Source organism: Drosophila melanogaster, chromosome 3L, assembly GCF_000001215.4.
Source record: "Drosophila melanogaster chromosome 3L".
Lineage (NCBI taxonomy): Eukaryota > Metazoa > Arthropoda > Insecta > Diptera > Drosophilidae > Drosophila > Drosophila melanogaster.
This window is the reverse complement of record NT_037436.4, coordinates 11,198,119-11,214,345: the sequence shown is the minus strand read 5'-3', so window position 1 is coordinate 11,214,345 and position 16,227 is coordinate 11,198,119. Positions and strand designations below refer to the sequence as shown.

Below are 16,227 nucleotides of genomic sequence, written 5' to 3'. Positions count from 1 at the left end.
CATAAAATTGTTGATAATAGAATATAATTATCTATCCCAATTTATTTTCTAAAAATTATTTAAATAATCAACAACCCAAATAATTATTTACATATTCAATTATCAAAGAATAAATAAGTTATCAGTAAAATATATCAAAGTTTATCATGACCGTGCCCTTCTTTTGATAATTTTTTAATTAATAGATAATCAATAGATAAGATCAATAGATAAGATCTCTACTGATATTAACAAGCAATAGTAGAAATAAGTGTTAAAATTGCATTTATTCAGACATACATTAATATGTGTATATGGTTGGAGGGCACAAAGCCAATCTTTATCTTTCTGTCTCCCCTGGGAGCTTACAAAACTAATAAAAAACGAACGCAAACTTTCAGACTGCGATGCTGACTTACTTGGCTGATGGTTGGTTAGCTTATGTGAATGCGGTAGCGGATATATATACGTATATATAAATATAATTCTGTTTGCCATTAAATCGGTCCGCCAACTGTACACAAACTGATAAGTAACTGGGAAAGTAAACGGAATACTTGGGGAATGCATTGGAGGAGTACGCTGCTCAACGACCATTCCAATGGCACACGTGTCCATTCTCGAATGCCAGGTTGATTCTGGGATGGGGAAGTGGCCGTGCTGCCTGCACCGACTGCCTGGCCGGATCGTCCTCGAAGTACAAGCACTGCTGCACGAAATCCAGAAAGAGAACTTGTGCCTGGCTGGCTGCCGCAGGCAATGCTTCCAAATTAGCATCGCTACAGAGTCCCTGGACAAGTTGCTCGCAAATTCTCGTATTGGTATCGACATCGAATAGTGGTACGCCAAAATTGACGTCCAGCAGGGTCCACTCCTCAGTGGCGTCCTCCTCCTGCACCACCGACGGCGAAATCTCCTCGATCTCCACCGAACTCTGCGACACTAGATCCGCACGACTGCTGCATTTGGCCAGTTCACTGGCCAGCACTTGGCTGCAATCCGGAGCAGTGAACTCATTCGCAGGACCATGTTCCGGCGTGGCCGCAAAGTGGTTTTCATCTGGGCTTTTCAATTGAAAGCTTGTCACCTCGTTCGTTGGCACATGGTTGGGTTTGCTGGGCGCCGCAATTGAAGTTCGTTTTTGACGCTGCGCCGGCTTCAGTCGCACCTGCAGTTCGTAGTCCTCGCAACCGAGATCCGGCACTCCAGTGTTCAGGAATGTTATGTAGCCGCACTGCTGACGCAGGTCCAAAAGGCTGGACAGTTTGTGTACGGCCCGATGGGCAGCCCACTTCGCTTGGCGTGTGTCTGCCGCTTGGAACGGAAATGATTCATAGTGAAGCGCGCCGGCCGTGCGGATTCCGTAGCCTTGGAGCAGCACACAGCCGTTCTTGAGCTGAGAGTTCAGGCTGCGGAAATTCTCGGAATTGAGCACATACGCATCAGAGTGCAGGATGTTCACCAGCAGTTTGCCATAGCCCAGGAACAAGCGCGGCAAGGTCTTCAAAACAGTTCCCCGGCAGAGTAGCAAACTAGGCGGTCCATAGCCTGAATATATAGGTATTTAGAGAATAACTAGTGGGATAACAATATAAAGAAGTTTACCTGTGATATGATTGTAGAATAGCTTGCTCCACATGGGCGCCACATCGGAGCTGCGCAGGAATTGGCCGAAGTAAGGAATGCTAAATGTATGGCTGAGCGACGCCGTCAGCGGCGAAGCGGCTATTATAAACTTGTACTTCTTCTCCAGAACGCGATCTCTTGTCTGCTGATCCAAACCCTCTAGGCACTCTAATCGCAGCAGATCTAAACCGCCCGGCAGCAAATGTCGCAGTGAGCAAATGGTAGAACGCAGAATGACTGCGTGGGCGAAATAGCGCGACACGTCGCCTTCGCCTTCCGCATCCAGCAGCGAAACTTGCTCCAGTTCAGCCAGAAAACTGTCTAGACTCTCCTCGCACAGCTTGCCCACCTCAAACATGGTCACAGCGTGATTCTTCAAGCCGGGCGACAGATTGCCCATCATTAGAAAAGCGGTGAGCGTGGAGTCGAAGAGAAAGCCCACCCTCTTACCGCTTTTTGGCAAGACAGCCGCTGATATTGCAGCCGATGGAGCAGCCTGCTTTGGGGCACACATATCCTCTTGCTCCAGCTCGGAACTCAGTTCCTGCTCATCGCTGTTGTTCACTCTCTCCTGGGGTGTCGTATTCAGGTTGGCAAAGCTGAAGTCACTCGTGTTGCCATCCGAGGAGAGGTAGCCTATGGAACTGCTGTCCTTATCCTTGTCCTTCTCCCTTTCCTTGGGTGTCTTTGGCGATTTGGGACTTTGGTCGAATTCGAAGCTGCTACTGGTATGCAAATTGTAGTTCAGCGGTGTGATCTGCGGCGTATCTGGCGTTTGCTGCTGGTTGTATCCCTCCCAGCTGGAATGATTCGTCTGATTGACCAGATCTTCTTTGCGATGTGCGAAACCCAGACGGCAGATAAACGATATGGCCTGCTTAACGCTATCCAGTTCCAGTTGCAGCATCTGTGCCAACTCGGCAATGGTCATGTGCTCATCCGCGCTAACGAAGATCTTGTACAGCAGATTCTCAAAGTAGTCCCCGCTCACACGATTCATCACAAAGTTGCGCAGCGGCGGTATGGATATCCTGTCCTCCCCGCTAATGGGCACATCTAAGTAGATCAAACCCTTCCGGTACAGGCTGTGCACCACGTCGTGATCGCATTTCCCAGCCGGCTGGGCTCCAAAGTCAATCAAGTCATCGAGCAGGCCTCTTTCAGCGGGCGACAGATAGCGAATATCCGCTTCCAGGACATAGCCAATGTCCAGTCGCCACCAGGGCTCGATGTGTATGCGCACCGGAAAGCGTGGCAGGAAGTCCAGCGGATTGGGCCGCGACCCGAAGATCAAGGAGCGCGGTGTGTGAGTTTTCATATCGCTAATAAGGGCCAGGTACTCGTTGCGGCCAATGCCCAAGACACGCAGACAGTCGGCTGCTGTAAAGTTGGGCAAAGTATCGTAGCTTTTGTCGCTTTGCAAAAGCTGACCCAAAACATCCAGATAGTAGTTGAAGGGCGTCACCCTCAAGCCCTTGGTGACGATATCGGCCAGGTGGTAGGGAAATGCGCCCAATCCATTGATGCTCTTCTGTATCAATAGCTCGTAGTAGCGTTGCTCCCGGCGAAACACCTTGGCGGCCAGGTTGCCCCGGAACCTCAGCTGATTCTTTAGACTATAGTTAAAGACGAACTTCTCGTAGTCACGCTGATTGTTGTGCAGAACCGATCGCAGGTGCACGGGCAGCAGTTCCCAGGTGACATTCCCACGCACACATTGCTGCAGTTGGTTTTGGCAATTGGTTCCAGAGCCAGTGGTCGCATTGCCACCTCCGCTGGTGGCCAAATCCTCTTGCTCCGTCATCTTGCGACTCGGATTGGTTTCTCCGGCTGGTCGGACTAACTCATTGCATTCGCTCCGGCTACGGAATCCAGTATTTTCTTCCTGCGTATTATTTTTCTTTTTTTTTCGAGGAACGATAGATCCGATAATACGGACACGGTGTTATTGGTTTCATACGTCGACAGCTGATAAGACCGCCGGTGTTTTGCAGCACTGGCGAGCAACCAGTTTTTCGATAGTTCGATTATTATTAGTATTAGTCATAATATCCCTTGGAGTTTCACAATCACGTTTAAAAGTGCAAACATCCAACGGACGTCTATCGGCAGTGACTAACAATACTGTCCGATAAAGAATGTGCCTATCGGTGTGCTGTCGATATCACTAGTTCATCGATAGCACATCGTTTAGAATGATTTTCAATATTCGTTGCTGCCTGCTTCATTCATAAACACTTACGCTATTACAGTCAAAATTGTCAAAACGTTGACGAATTATCGAGCTTTAAAGGATTGCTATCAGATTGCAAGGAAGTCGGCGTTCAGCGCTCGACGAGCGGGCAACAGAGGCAACGGCAGCGGCTGAGTAGCTTCAGCATAAGAATTTTAGGTAGCCGCGACACAAAAAAGGGACATCAACATCGATTTTTTTTTGCTCCCATTTCGTTTTGTGAGTGGAGCAAAATCACTTTCGACAAACAAAGAAAGGGGCGGCGGCGGTGGGGGCGTAAAGTGCGCAGATTTCAGCGAAGATGAACGGTGGCGGGGGTGGCGAGGATGATCAGCATCTGCCAGGTGTTTCCAGGTGAATAACTTCAGCTACTTACGTTGTGGCATATTAAATCTGATTTTCTTTGCCCCCCATCAGTGCATCAGGATCTGCAGCTGGAGCGGTGGGCGGGCGAGCCACGCCCGAAATGAAGCGTTCGGCGGTGCGCAGCCTAATCAAGCGATACTTCCACCAACTACAATCCGGCTGTGGGAACGCCAACTGCAGCAATGCCAATTGCGCCTCCAGCGGCAAGGTGGCGCCCATGACGCCCAACGAGGTGGCCGCCAGAGCACTGCAGCTCTTTTCACAGGATGCACAGCTCTGCGAGGCGTTCACATCGGAGGCCAACAGGTGAGAATTCTCTTAACAAATGGAACTGGGTAGCAAAGTTTCCAGAGCACCGATAAGATTTTCTATAGGTAATTATCTTTCAATTAAATTTTTTCCCATTTTAGCCCCCAGGACGTGGACATGCTTTCGCCGAACGACAGTAGCAGTAGTAGCAGCGGCAGCTCGACAAGCACAATTACCTCAGCCAGTACCACCACGACAACCAGCAGACAATCGCAGTCAACGCCAGCTGCCGTTGTAGTGCCCGTATCCAGTCCATATCTTACCCAGAGTGTGCCGCAACTGGATATCGCCGGCGCTGAACACTCCTCCGGCGACTCGGAACCGTGTACACCCACCCTGGCGCCAGTCCACAGCTTGGATGCCAACAGTCTGATAGCGCTCTATGAGCAATGTAGGGCGGCTGACAGTTACGACAGGATTTGCCACGCAATCGGCGTTGTGTTCTCCAGCGTAGATAGACTGGGCAAGAGCTTCATTCGCAGCGCAGAACCAGCGGCTTCTAGTAGTCTCCAGGAGCTGCTGGCCAATTCACCGGGGGCTTTAAACAAGGAGCAGCTACGAACTTTGGAAGGGGAACACGATAAAGACGAAGACAGTACACAACAGGTGGACGAACAATCAGAATCGGCGGCTAATGCTACTGCTACTGCAGAATCAGTCGAATCAGAGGCGGAGCCCGAAGAAGAGGACGATGATGTGTGTTCATCCCAAAGCAGCGACACACTGGTGGATCTGCCCGGTTTGCGACGAGTGCAGCGTCTCCTTTTTGGCTGTCAAATACGAGCTATAACGGAGAAGCTTACCAGCAGCGTTATTCAGCTGTCTGACTGGGTGATTTACATGCGTACGGATTGGGAGAGGGTCATTCACTGTCTGGTCATCTGCTTTGATCTAGCCACCAATAGTGAGTTTTTCAATTGTATGCCTGGAATGTTTCAAGTTACAGCTTTTCTCATAACCCTTTAGCCAATAACAGTGTGGTGGACATGGACTATCTGGACAGGGTGCTGCCAAAATTGTGCCAAGCGGCGTCGGCCATGCCAGTGCCGGCACAGGCGCGCCTGGCCAGGATCTGGGCTGCTCATTGTTCAGATCAGCTGCATTCGTTGATCGCAGCCTGCCAGCAGCAAATTACTCTACAGGTGCTTTTGGACGAGGAATCCATGCGCGAGAACGAATCCATAATCAGTGTCACCAAAGTTTTAAAGGTATTTGTTAGGTTTATTATGCAATATGGCTTGTAATGCAGTTGGGTTAACTTCTTCTGTGATAGATTGTCTTCTACGCGAACATTCTGGCTAGCGAGCTGGAGCGACCGTCGTGTCGGGTGCCGCTGGAGGATCGAACGGAAGCGGCGACCGCATCTGGCAGCGCAGCAGTGGAGGACGACCTATTCGTCTACAACTCTTTGTTGGAGCCGCACATGCCCAAATTCGCCGAGGATCAGTTTGAAAAGGAGCTGCAGGTGTCGGCAATCGATTGCCGGAAACCACTGATACCACTTGAGGAGTTCTACAACGAGGCACTCAGTGAAAACATTCAGATGCACCACGACTACCTGTCCTACAAGACGTTAGCCATGGAGAGCGAGATTGGTTCCGGCCACGCGAACTATTTTTCGTTCATGCTGTACGCCTTTATCCTCACGCCGTCAACAAAAGTGGATGCCTTGTACTATGACAGTCGAATGAGGATGTATAGCGAGCGCTACTCCTCCCTTCACTCCATCCTCAACAATATTGGCCAGGTAGGACAGGAAGATAATCCTCGGCCGGATCTTAAGCTGACGGTGCGAAGGGACCAGCTCATCAACGACGCACTTATTGGGGTGTGTACAAATGGTTCTTTAGTGTCCTAGTTAACAGGCGTAATTAATACACGTTTAATTCCCCAGCTGGAAATGGTGGCCATGAGCAATCCAAAGGATCTCAAGAAGCAGTTGGTGGTGGAGTTTGTCGGCGAGCAGGGGATCGATGAAGGCGGCGTATCCAAAGAGTTCTTCCAGCTAATCGTGGAGGAGATATTTAACCCGGCTTTTGGAATGTTTATACAGCAAGAGGAGACCAACAATATGTGGTGGGTATTCAATTGGGATAAATCTGTTCAGTTGAACTATATAAATATATATATATACATATGCAGGTTCAATGCCACACCATTTGAGAACGGAGCGCAATTCACTCTGATTGGTATAATTATTGGCCTGGCGATCTATAACAACGTCACCCTGGCCGTAAACTTCCCCATGGTGGTCTATCGCAAGTTGATAGGCTATTGCGGCACGTTCGCAGACCTCAGCGACTGGAGTCCGGCGCTGTACAAGAGTCTGAAGTCCATGCTGGACTATCAGGGCCAGGATATGGAGGAGGTATTCGAACAGACCTTCAAGATTAGCTATAGCGATGTTTTCGGTGATGTGGTACAACACGAACTGGTGCCGAACGGCCAGGATGTACTGGTGGGGCAGCACAACAAGGAACTGTTTGTCAACCTGTACAGTGATTTCCTGCTTAACACGAATATCGAACAGCAGTTCAATGCTTTCCGCAAGGGCTTCGAAATGGTTACGGACGAATCGCCACTGAAGCTGCTCTTCCGTCCAGAGGAGATTGAAATGCTGGTCTGCGGCAGTCGTGTGAGTAGCTAAATTCAAATTACGAAATTCATTCGGTTGCTGAACTCTGAAACCTTCGGCAGGAATTCGACTTTGTGGAACTGGAAAACTCCACTGTGTACGAGGGCGGCTACACGGAGAAGAGCCAGTACATCCAGGACTTCTGGAGCATAGTGCATGCGATGCCCAGCGAGGACAAGCACAAGCTGCTCGAATTCACGACGGGATCGGCGCGTGTTCCGGTTGGCGGCCTGAAATGCCTGCGTCTGCTAATCACGCGTCACGGTCCGGATAGCGATCGGTTGCCTACCTCGCACACCTGCTTCAACGTTCTCCTCCTGCCCGAGTACAGCAGCCGCGAGAAGCTGGAGGAGCGCCTGATGAAGGCCATCAACTACTCGAAGGGCTTCGGCATGCTGTAGACTATGGTCCAAACTGCAAGTGCAAGTCTGTCATCTGGAACTGATACCACCACCTCTCTGGGAAGAAGATTTCGAAGACTTTGATCGGTTTGAGTTCGTTTTGGGTTCTGCCATTTATTTTTGATACGACCTGTTCAATGAGACAATATATACATACCCAATATATGTGCTCAATTTATATGGTGCGACGGCGAAGCGAGCAGACCGAACGGACACGCGATTTTGTTTCCCTTCTTTAGCCCAGTTAATTGTACATAAACACACACATAAACACGCCACATACTACATTATGTGAACTTACCCTAGGAACAACACCCACATTTAAAAACAGTACGCGCTGAATATTTTCCTAAATAAATTTAAAGTAGTTCGGCGAAGAAACAGATGTATTTTCCATTTAGATTGGTTTTCGCAAGTATGGAATATTTTTTAATATTAGATATTTTTAATTTAAACTAAGATTACTAACAAATTAAAATTGTGGAAAAAGATTCATTTAAATTATATTTACATATTTAATTTAGTATAGAAACATCAAATACAAAACATTTTGTAAGCAATATTTCACACTAGCTGACATTTAAATTTCGGTGTGAAGTACTTTTTATTTTTTAACTTAAAAAATAACTTGTTAACTTTATTTTTTATTTAGTCTAGACACATTTAAAAAAAAAAGAGGTGTGAAAGCCTTATTTCACAACAGCTGACTTGGGACTAGTGGATTTTTTAGGCCCTTTTTTTCAGGCGATATTTTCTAACGGCTTAGCCGCAGCCACACATTTGTTATTCGCGTTTCTGAGTTTCTTGCGGGTGGGACTCCCGATATTTTGTGGAGCGGAAGGTGTTTTGATTTCCTTAGCATTTAGCACAAAAAAATGCAACTAGTATAAAGTACTGTTCACTATAACAATTTTTAACCACCGATAGCGAGTGCTTCACTGTGTGTGCGAGTAAGAGAGAGAGAGAGCAACTAGCTCCAGCATCATGAGAATACAACAAAGCGCCTTGTTGTTGTTGCTGCTGGCCGTGACGTCGCAAGGAGATGCCGAGTCCAATTGGAATGGTTTGTTCTTAATTTCTAACTAGAATGAGTTCATCAGCAGCCATAGAAAATTATATTGCATTCATGTTTTCATATTTTTCGATCTTAAGTGCATTCCACTGCCGTACTTATTACACAAATGCACAGAGATAAAAAGGGATGTGATGCGGTTGGTTTTTTCTTATCATTCTTGATAAGAAACTAGAACATCCTTTTCTCGTTCAAAACATAAAAAGTCCGAAATGTAGTTTCCCCTTACTTTTTTCTGTGTATGTGCAGTACATATCTCAGAGAATTTGTTTATGATCCATATACCACCCGACCACATCTCTCCTTGCCTTTTAATTTGCTTTTGTTTTCGTTTCGCTTTGATGCTGCGGTCGTTTACTCTGGAATTGCTCGGAAAACGGAGCAGATGCAGATTCAAGTGTTCAGATGCATCTGCATCTGAGATGAAAGATACAAAATGGTTCTCAAACAGCAAATTCGTTTACACATTCAGAAATTAAACTGCTTTAAACAAGCCGAACTTGTTGTCTAACATGTATTCGTTATAATTTAATGACTTCAGACAATACAATATCATTTTGTTGTATTCTAATTAGAACCCAAAACTAGAATACAGTAGAGCTTACGCAAGTTCAACGAGCAATATAAGAAACTATTAAATTTATGTTAAATTACATTAATTAAAAATAATCCAAAAGTAATGACTTACTTTCTATTAATCTTTACTATTGATTCATATATATGTTAATTTACAGACAAAATCAAAGTGTTCACTGTGGCCACTGAACCCACCGATGGCTATACTAGATATATTCGATCTGCACGAGTCTACGATATTGAGGTGAGGATTCGTATTAATTAGAGCATTTTAAAGTCGAGACAAGAAATTGTTTCACACTGTCTATCTAATATCTATGAGCTGCTATAGTTAGGTATTATGGTTAGCGGAAAAAGAATTATAAAGCGGTTGGAACTTTGAAACTTGACAGTTCATCAAGAAAGACATTCTACCATCTGGGATAAAAATTAGAGAACATTAAATACAGTTATGCATATACTTCTGCCTGAACAAAATTGGCCAACTTTTATGTTTAATAGAACATCTGCGAACAACTCTTCATATGCAAATGAGTTTTGATTGTTTTTATTGATGAATTTCTAATTTGACGACACTCTCAGACAATAGAATTTTCATAAAAACTGGTATATAAGCTAGAACATAGCATTTATGACAGATTAGAACTGGACGATGTGAGTATGTATTGTATTGTCTTAAATGAATCAAGACTTGCCCGGCGGCTTGGCACACTTAGGCAACATTGTATTATTAAAATGTCTGGTTAGCATATAATATAGTAGCTATATATATCTGTGCCTATTCGCCGCTACCCGAGCATCCGGCGTTGGCGTCCGATTTTCTGATGTGGAACACCGAGATTGGCTGCTGGACATTGTGGGGGCAACGACAACATGTAGTCAACATATAGTGCACACATGTTGAAATCACGTACGCCAAGGAGATTCGGTGCAGTCGCCGGGGGTAATTAGCACAATACATTGGGATTGGGTTCCCGATTCATTGATAGCTTAGAACTTTCTACACCAAGTCGATGGGAGATTTCGCTTATCGGTGACACTTTTTGTATTGTCGGCCGGCTTAGAAATTTTGTTGTTCAAAAATATATATGCACGACAATAAAATGTGCTGATAAGCTCGCTTAGCCGGCTTTTTTTCATGGATTGAACCTGATCTCTCCCCCTTTGCTTTGAATTTCTATATATGTACATTTTTTTTTTGTATTTAAAGAACTGTGCGACCCAAGATATTTAATACCGCAGCGTTGCTAAATGAATGAAATTTGTGATTTGGTTTCCTTTAATGGAAAAGATATGATTTCTTTTAAATTTTGTGTCATATTTTTGGTTGCTTTGTATATGTTTTATATAATATGAGCTTGTAGATTAAACAAATATATAGATTTAGGTAGCTTGTTAGTCCAGTTTGTTGTCAGTGATAAAGATATACGCATCAGATCACTGGTTAGCATTTAAAATAATATTTAATCTTTAAAGGTAACCACCCTTGGCTTGGGAGAGGAATGGAAAGGAGGAGATATGCAAAAGCCTGGCGGCGGATTTAAGCTCAACCTTCTGCGCGAAGCTATTGCTCCGTATAAAAATGAACCCGAAACAATCATACTCTTCACAGACAGGTTTGAAATTCAATGAAAAATCCAAAGGAGTTGTTAATAATTAAGGTGTACTTTTTAGCTACGATGTGATTATCACCACCACGCTGGATGAGATCTTTGAGAAATTCAAGGAGTCTGGTGCCAAGATACTCTTCTCCGCCGAGAAATACTGCTGGCCCGACAAAAGTCTGGCCAATGACTATCCCGAAGTGGAGGGCAAGGCCTCCAGATTCCTCAACTCGGGCGCGTTCATTGGTTATGCACCACAAGTTTTCGCTCTGCTGGTGGATCCAATTGAAGACACTGCCGACGATCAGCTATATTTTACAAAGATCTTCCTTGACGAGACCAAACGCGCCAAGCTGGGCTTAAAGCTGGACGTACAATCGCGCCTATTCCAAAACCTACATGGTGCCAAGAACGATGTGAAGCTTAAAGTGGATCTCGAGAGCAATCAGGGCGTTCTACAGAACGTGGATTTCATGACAACGCCTTCCATCATCCATGGCAATGGACTTAGCAAAGTGGATCTGAATGCATATGGCAACTATTTGGCCAGGACTTTTAATGGCGTCTGCCTTTTGTGTCAGGAAAATCTTTTAGACTTGGAAGTAAGCGATTTTGAATATGCCTATAAACATGCTTATATTATATTATAATATACAATATATTTTCTAGGAGACAAACCTACCTGTGATTTCCCTAGCCCTGATGGTCACGCAACCCGTACCCTTCTTCGACCAGTTTCTGGAGGGCATCGAGAGTCTGAACTATCCTAAGGAAAAACTTCACTTGCTCATCTACAGCAATGTTGCATTTCACGACGATGACATCAAGTCGTTTGTAAACAAACATGCCAAAGAGTATGCTACTGCCAAATTTGCTCTTTCCACTGACGAGTTGGATGAACGCCAGGGCAGGCAGTTGGCCCTGTAAGTTGTATAATTAATTATTTTTGAATTAATTGAAATGGGTGTACGAACCACTTTATTTCATACCATATCATATCGAAGTTTGTATTGAAGACCTTTTATTTGTTCCATTTTTTCCAGTGACAAGGCTCGTCTCCACCAGAGTGATTATATATTCTTTGTGGATGCAGATGCGCACATCGACGATGGCGAGGTTCTCCGGGAGCTGCTCAGGCTGAACAAGTAGGTCAAGGCCACTGCAATCCCTTTCCCTCAAATAACCATAATTGATATCCTTGCAGGCAATTCGTGGCTCCGATTTTCTCCAAGCACAAGGAGCTGTGGAGCAACTTCTGGGGCGCTCTTTCCGAGGGAGGCTACTATGCCAGGTCGCACGATTACGTGGACATTGTAAAGCGGGAACTTATGTAAGTGCAAGCTTTATACTCTGTTAACTAAAGGGTAGAGAAACTTTCTTTAGTTTGGGTATACACTATTTTATTCCATTTTTTAAACGAGATTTTCTTCATAAAAGATTCTTTTTTGTCATGTACTCTGATATATTTCAGATTTATTTTTTATGTTTTGCCAAGTGCAACAAATTTGAAATAATAAGAATGATAATGGCTTTGTTGCGATCAGTCGAAGGCAATGGAGAAATCCGTCTTAAAACTGCGCCGATCGATGGAGTACATGTTGTCGGCGGTGCATTCGTAGAGTCCAGCGTCCATCTGTGTGGCAGGGTCAATTTCGATCTTCGACTTGACCTTGTCGTCGCCGATGCGCCATTCGTGTACGTGCATATAGAGGTGCTGATAGATCTCCGCTCCGTCCTTGTACCAGGTGATATGGGGTCGGGGATTGCCCTTGGCCACGCACAAAAAGGCGATCTTGTGGCCCAGAACGTACTCAAGATCGAAGTGCGAGGCTTGTAGGATTTTGGCGCCCTAAAACAGGCAATAGTTAATAGGGAACTTCAGCAAATTTCACCTTCACTTACATTATTATTATTGTAGTACTGATCGGACTCCGGATCGCGATATTTTCCGGTAATTGGCAATCCGATCTGCACCCTGGACTTGGTTCGTCCACGTCCACGCCCTCGGCGCGCTTCGCAAACGGGCGTGGCCAGCATTAATAGCCCCAAAGCGAGACAGACGATCAGGCACTTAACCTGCATGACTCTCCGGATAATGGATAATGCTGCTGACGGAGATGATCACTGTCGCTATATTTTCCTGCTGCTGCTGCTGCTGCTGGCGTTGCTGTGCGAATCTCGTTTGATCGGTGACTGATCCACTCGGCCAGAGTCTGCACCACTCTGCTCGGCTCATCTAATTTGCCACAATTGTCCGGCGGATTTAAACCGTTTGGTGTGCTCTCGAAATTCGCCGCCGCTCGCGGCTTTTTTATTCTGGATTCACATTTCTCATCGCCGCATTTCCACATTTCACTCAATTCCCTAGCTAGATTTGATTTGGTAGCTTGCTGATATCGCTCGCCATCGTAGGCCATGGCACCCCTTTCCATGTGTCTTGCTGGGATTCGGTCTAGTTTACAGTGGCAATGGCACGATAGTACGCTTTCAGGGAAAGTAGTTAAAGGAACTGGATTGTTGTATTCAAATATTTTCCCGAATATGCAGATAATAGTTTATACATTTTGGTTCGTCAAAACAATTTGTAGATACAATGAGATGGATTTAGATTTTATTACTACTTAGTGCTAGAAGAACATCGATTTGTAAACTTGTTATTCTATTTTAAAAAACATGTTTGTGTTTCTTTGTTCCACTGTGCCTTTTTGAAGGCTATAGAGCACTCAACACTTTAGAACCAAAAAGCCTCGGTTTGTTTGGTTTGCTTTCACACATTTTAATAAAATAAATGCAAAAAAATCACTTGAATTGGGTAATTGAGTCAATTTGTCGGCTTTGTGCGCACACACACCTATGTACTTTGCCACTCACAGATACTCACATAAATGCACACGAGGAAGCAGAAAGGTCGGATTGAAATAGACTTTAAATTTCCATAATCCGAAACGCAAAAATGTATTTTTAAATATTTTTATTTAATTGTATCGAAAGCATTGTAGTTTATAGTTACATCTCAGCTTTACTGTGTCAAAGGATTTTGTAATGGCTGAAAAGTGGGCTTTTCTCAAAAGTTAACCATAACGTAGTCCGTGCGAAAACCTCGACGATCGATGGCATAGATATTGTCCGCTTGACACTCGTAGAAACCTGAAAAGATTGGTAATAATATATACATATAATCTAAGTATACATTTAATGATCATTTGTCGAACTTACCAGCATCCATTTGAGTGGTTGGATCGATTTCCATTTTAGATTTAACAATATTCGCTTCTATGTGAGATTCGTGTACCTGTAAATGTAAAAATTTTATATATATATTTAAAGTATTAATTTCGTAAGTTACCTGAAAGAATCGGTGTTGGTAGAGCTCTGCGCCATCCTTAAACCAGGTAATGGTCGGTCGGGGATTGCCTAATATCCAAAAATGTCAGTATGTCAATGTTTGGTGACTTGGTAACTTCATCTAACTAACTCTCACCTTGAGCCATGCAAAAGAAAGTGATCTTGCGTCCCAGGGTGTAGTCCAATTCAAAATGCGAAGACTTTATGATCTTGGCGCCCTGAAAAATGTTACCACATGTATTAATGTTGAAAACAATGTTGACCCACTCACATTTTCATGATCATAATAGTTGACTGCATCCTGTGATCGGTGTTGGATGACCACGGGTTTTTTGCCCGTGTAGTTGCGACGCTCCGTCTTTCCCGCAGTGCTTCCTGTGACAAAATCAGATATTTAATTTATGCTTAATTAATATAGTTTAGATCGCTCACTTTGGGCGGCTATGTAGATGAGATCGCCGAAAATCAAAAAGCATAGACAGAGGAGCACGATCCGATGAAGATTACAGATGCCACGAGGCATTATTGTCGAGCCGAGATTCCGATTCCGATCGCCTGCGGTGAATGTTGTTTTCAAACTGCACTGTCGACATCCGAACAGAACGCCATCCACATCGCTCTAATGTGAGCGTTTTTATTGAATTAAGTGAATTTAGTTGGGGGCTTTCGACGGTGCGACGTCACTTTCCATTTTCGCAACATTGTTGCAAATCCGCTGGACATCGAGATCATTCCGCTCTCGACTTTATCGTTCGCCCTGTTTTGACTAACTCATTCGTCACTTGCGTTTCGTTCGCCCATTTCCAGTGGAATGTTCAATGTGCCCCATGTAACGAGCATATATCTGGTGAAGAAAACCGCCTTCGATGCCATCTCCTTCAAGCACAAGGAATTCGATCCCGACATGGCCATGTGCGAGTCACTCCGAAATGCGGTAAGTGTTTGACAGAACATCGTGTTCAATTGGTTACTAATGTGTCCACTCTTCTGTCCAGGGTATCTTCATGTACGCCAGCAATCTGCGCATATTCGGTCACTTGGTCAACGCCGATGACTTCAACACTACGGTGACACGTCCGGACTTTTATACGTTGTTTAGCAACGAGATCGACTGGACGGAGAAGTACATACATCCGAACTACTCACTGCAGCTGAACGAGAGCAACAAGATACAGCAGCCGTGCCCGGATGTCTATTGGTTCCAGATCGTGTCGGACGCGTTCTGCGACGATTTGGTGGCCATCATGGAGGCGCACAACGGTTGGTCGGACGGCAGCAACAACGACAATCGGCTGGAGGGCGGATATGAGGCGGTGCCCACCAGGGATATCCACATGAAGCAGGTGGGCCTGGAGCGGCTCTATCTTAAATTTCTTCAAATGTTCGTTCGTCCGCTGCAGGAGCGCGCCTTTACGGGTTACTTCCACAATGTGAGTCAAAGAATTATCATTTTGAAGATTTTGTTTTAATATTCTCACTAATTTTGTAGCCTCCACGCGCGCTGATGAACTTCATGGTGCGTTATCGGCCGGATGAACAGCCTTCTCTGCGACCCCACCACGACTCCTCCACGTACACCATCAACATTGCGATGAACCGGGCGGGTATTGACTATCAGGGCGGTGGCTGTCGTTTCATTCGTTACAACTGCTCCGTGACCGATACGAAGAAGGGATGGATGCTGATGCACCCGGGTCGACTGACTCACTACCACGAGGGATTGCTAGTGACCAATGGCACGCGTTACATCATGATTTCCTTCATCGATCCGTAGGGTAGCTAATTTAAGTCGTACTCTTTATATCAAACTGCCATATCGGCCACTCCAAAGAACTGCATACTAAGCCCAATGAACAATTTATGTTGATGGAATTGCGGCATCGGCCTTCTATTTCTGATGATTTTACATACTACTTTGAGATCGATAGCTTTAGGATACTCTGATGAATCTGTTGCAGCCTTAAGTTAATTATAAGCTTTTTTACCAAGTGCAAAGTGTTCAATTTTTGAATAAATTAATTCAATTATTAAATGAAATACATTTGGTTTTGTTTTTGTCTGGAGAAATTCTTATCTTTTAT

General features: G+C 44.9%; 5 protein-coding genes across 6 annotated transcripts; 2 read left to right on the top strand and 3 right to left on the bottom strand.

The window, feature by feature from the left end:
• Positions 1–248: 248 nt before the first annotated feature.
• On the bottom strand, positions 249–3,560 carry CG7600 (uncharacterized protein). Its single transcript, NM_140196.4, has 2 exons — positions 1,585–3,560; positions 249–1,527 (listed from the first exon to the last, which is right to left on the bottom strand). Exons 1-2 carry the CDS (start codon positions 3,407–3,409, stop codon positions 566–568), a joined length of 2,787 nt encoding a protein of 928 aa, NP_648453.1. The 5' UTR covers positions 3,410–3,560; the 3' UTR covers positions 249–565.
• Positions 3,561–3,762: 202 nt separating this feature from the next.
• On the top strand, positions 3,763–7,924 carry Ube3a (Ubiquitin protein ligase E3A). Its single transcript, NM_140195.4, has 8 exons — positions 3,763–4,192; positions 4,256–4,510; positions 4,615–5,417; positions 5,480–5,721; positions 5,787–6,341; positions 6,408–6,589; positions 6,656–7,148; positions 7,211–7,924. Exons 1-8 carry the CDS (start codon positions 4,140–4,142, stop codon positions 7,547–7,549), a joined length of 2,922 nt encoding a protein of 973 aa, NP_648452.1. The 5' UTR covers positions 3,763–4,139; the 3' UTR covers positions 7,550–7,924.
• A 405-nt stretch (positions 7,925–8,329) lies between these two features.
• Plod (procollagen lysyl hydroxylase) lies at positions 8,330–16,180 on the top strand. Of its 2 annotated transcripts, NM_168452.2 has the most exons (11): positions 8,330–8,390; positions 8,477–8,612; positions 9,356–9,441; positions 10,674–10,813; positions 10,872–11,403; positions 11,471–11,724; positions 11,845–11,946; positions 12,006–12,131; positions 14,954–15,080; positions 15,142–15,576; positions 15,636–16,180. In NM_168452.2, exons 2-11 carry the CDS (start codon positions 8,534–8,536, stop codon positions 15,918–15,920), a joined length of 2,166 nt encoding a protein of 721 aa, NP_729687.1. In that variant the 5' UTR covers positions 8,330–8,390; positions 8,477–8,533; the 3' UTR covers positions 15,921–16,180. The 2 variants fall into 2 exon arrangements, with proteins under 2 accessions (NP_729687.1, NP_648451.1); NM_140194.2 differs by having other exon boundaries at positions 8,330–8,612.
• On the bottom strand, positions 12,188–12,995 carry nkt (noktochor). Its single transcript, NM_140193.4, has 2 exons — positions 12,704–12,995; positions 12,188–12,650 (listed from the first exon to the last, which is right to left on the bottom strand). The coding sequence occupies exons 1-2, from the start codon at positions 12,881–12,883 to the stop codon at positions 12,342–12,344; spliced, it is 489 nt and encodes a 162-aa protein (NP_648450.3). The 5' UTR covers positions 12,884–12,995; the 3' UTR covers positions 12,188–12,341.
• CG7607 (uncharacterized protein) lies at positions 13,759–14,726 on the bottom strand. Its single transcript, NM_140192.3, has 6 exons — positions 14,579–14,726; positions 14,418–14,521; positions 14,283–14,364; positions 14,148–14,215; positions 14,018–14,093; positions 13,759–13,948 (listed from the first exon to the last, which is right to left on the bottom strand). Exons 1-6 carry the CDS (start codon positions 14,667–14,669, stop codon positions 13,866–13,868), a joined length of 504 nt encoding a protein of 167 aa, NP_648449.1. The 5' UTR covers positions 14,670–14,726; the 3' UTR covers positions 13,759–13,865.
• Positions 16,181–16,227: the final 47 nt, after the last annotated feature.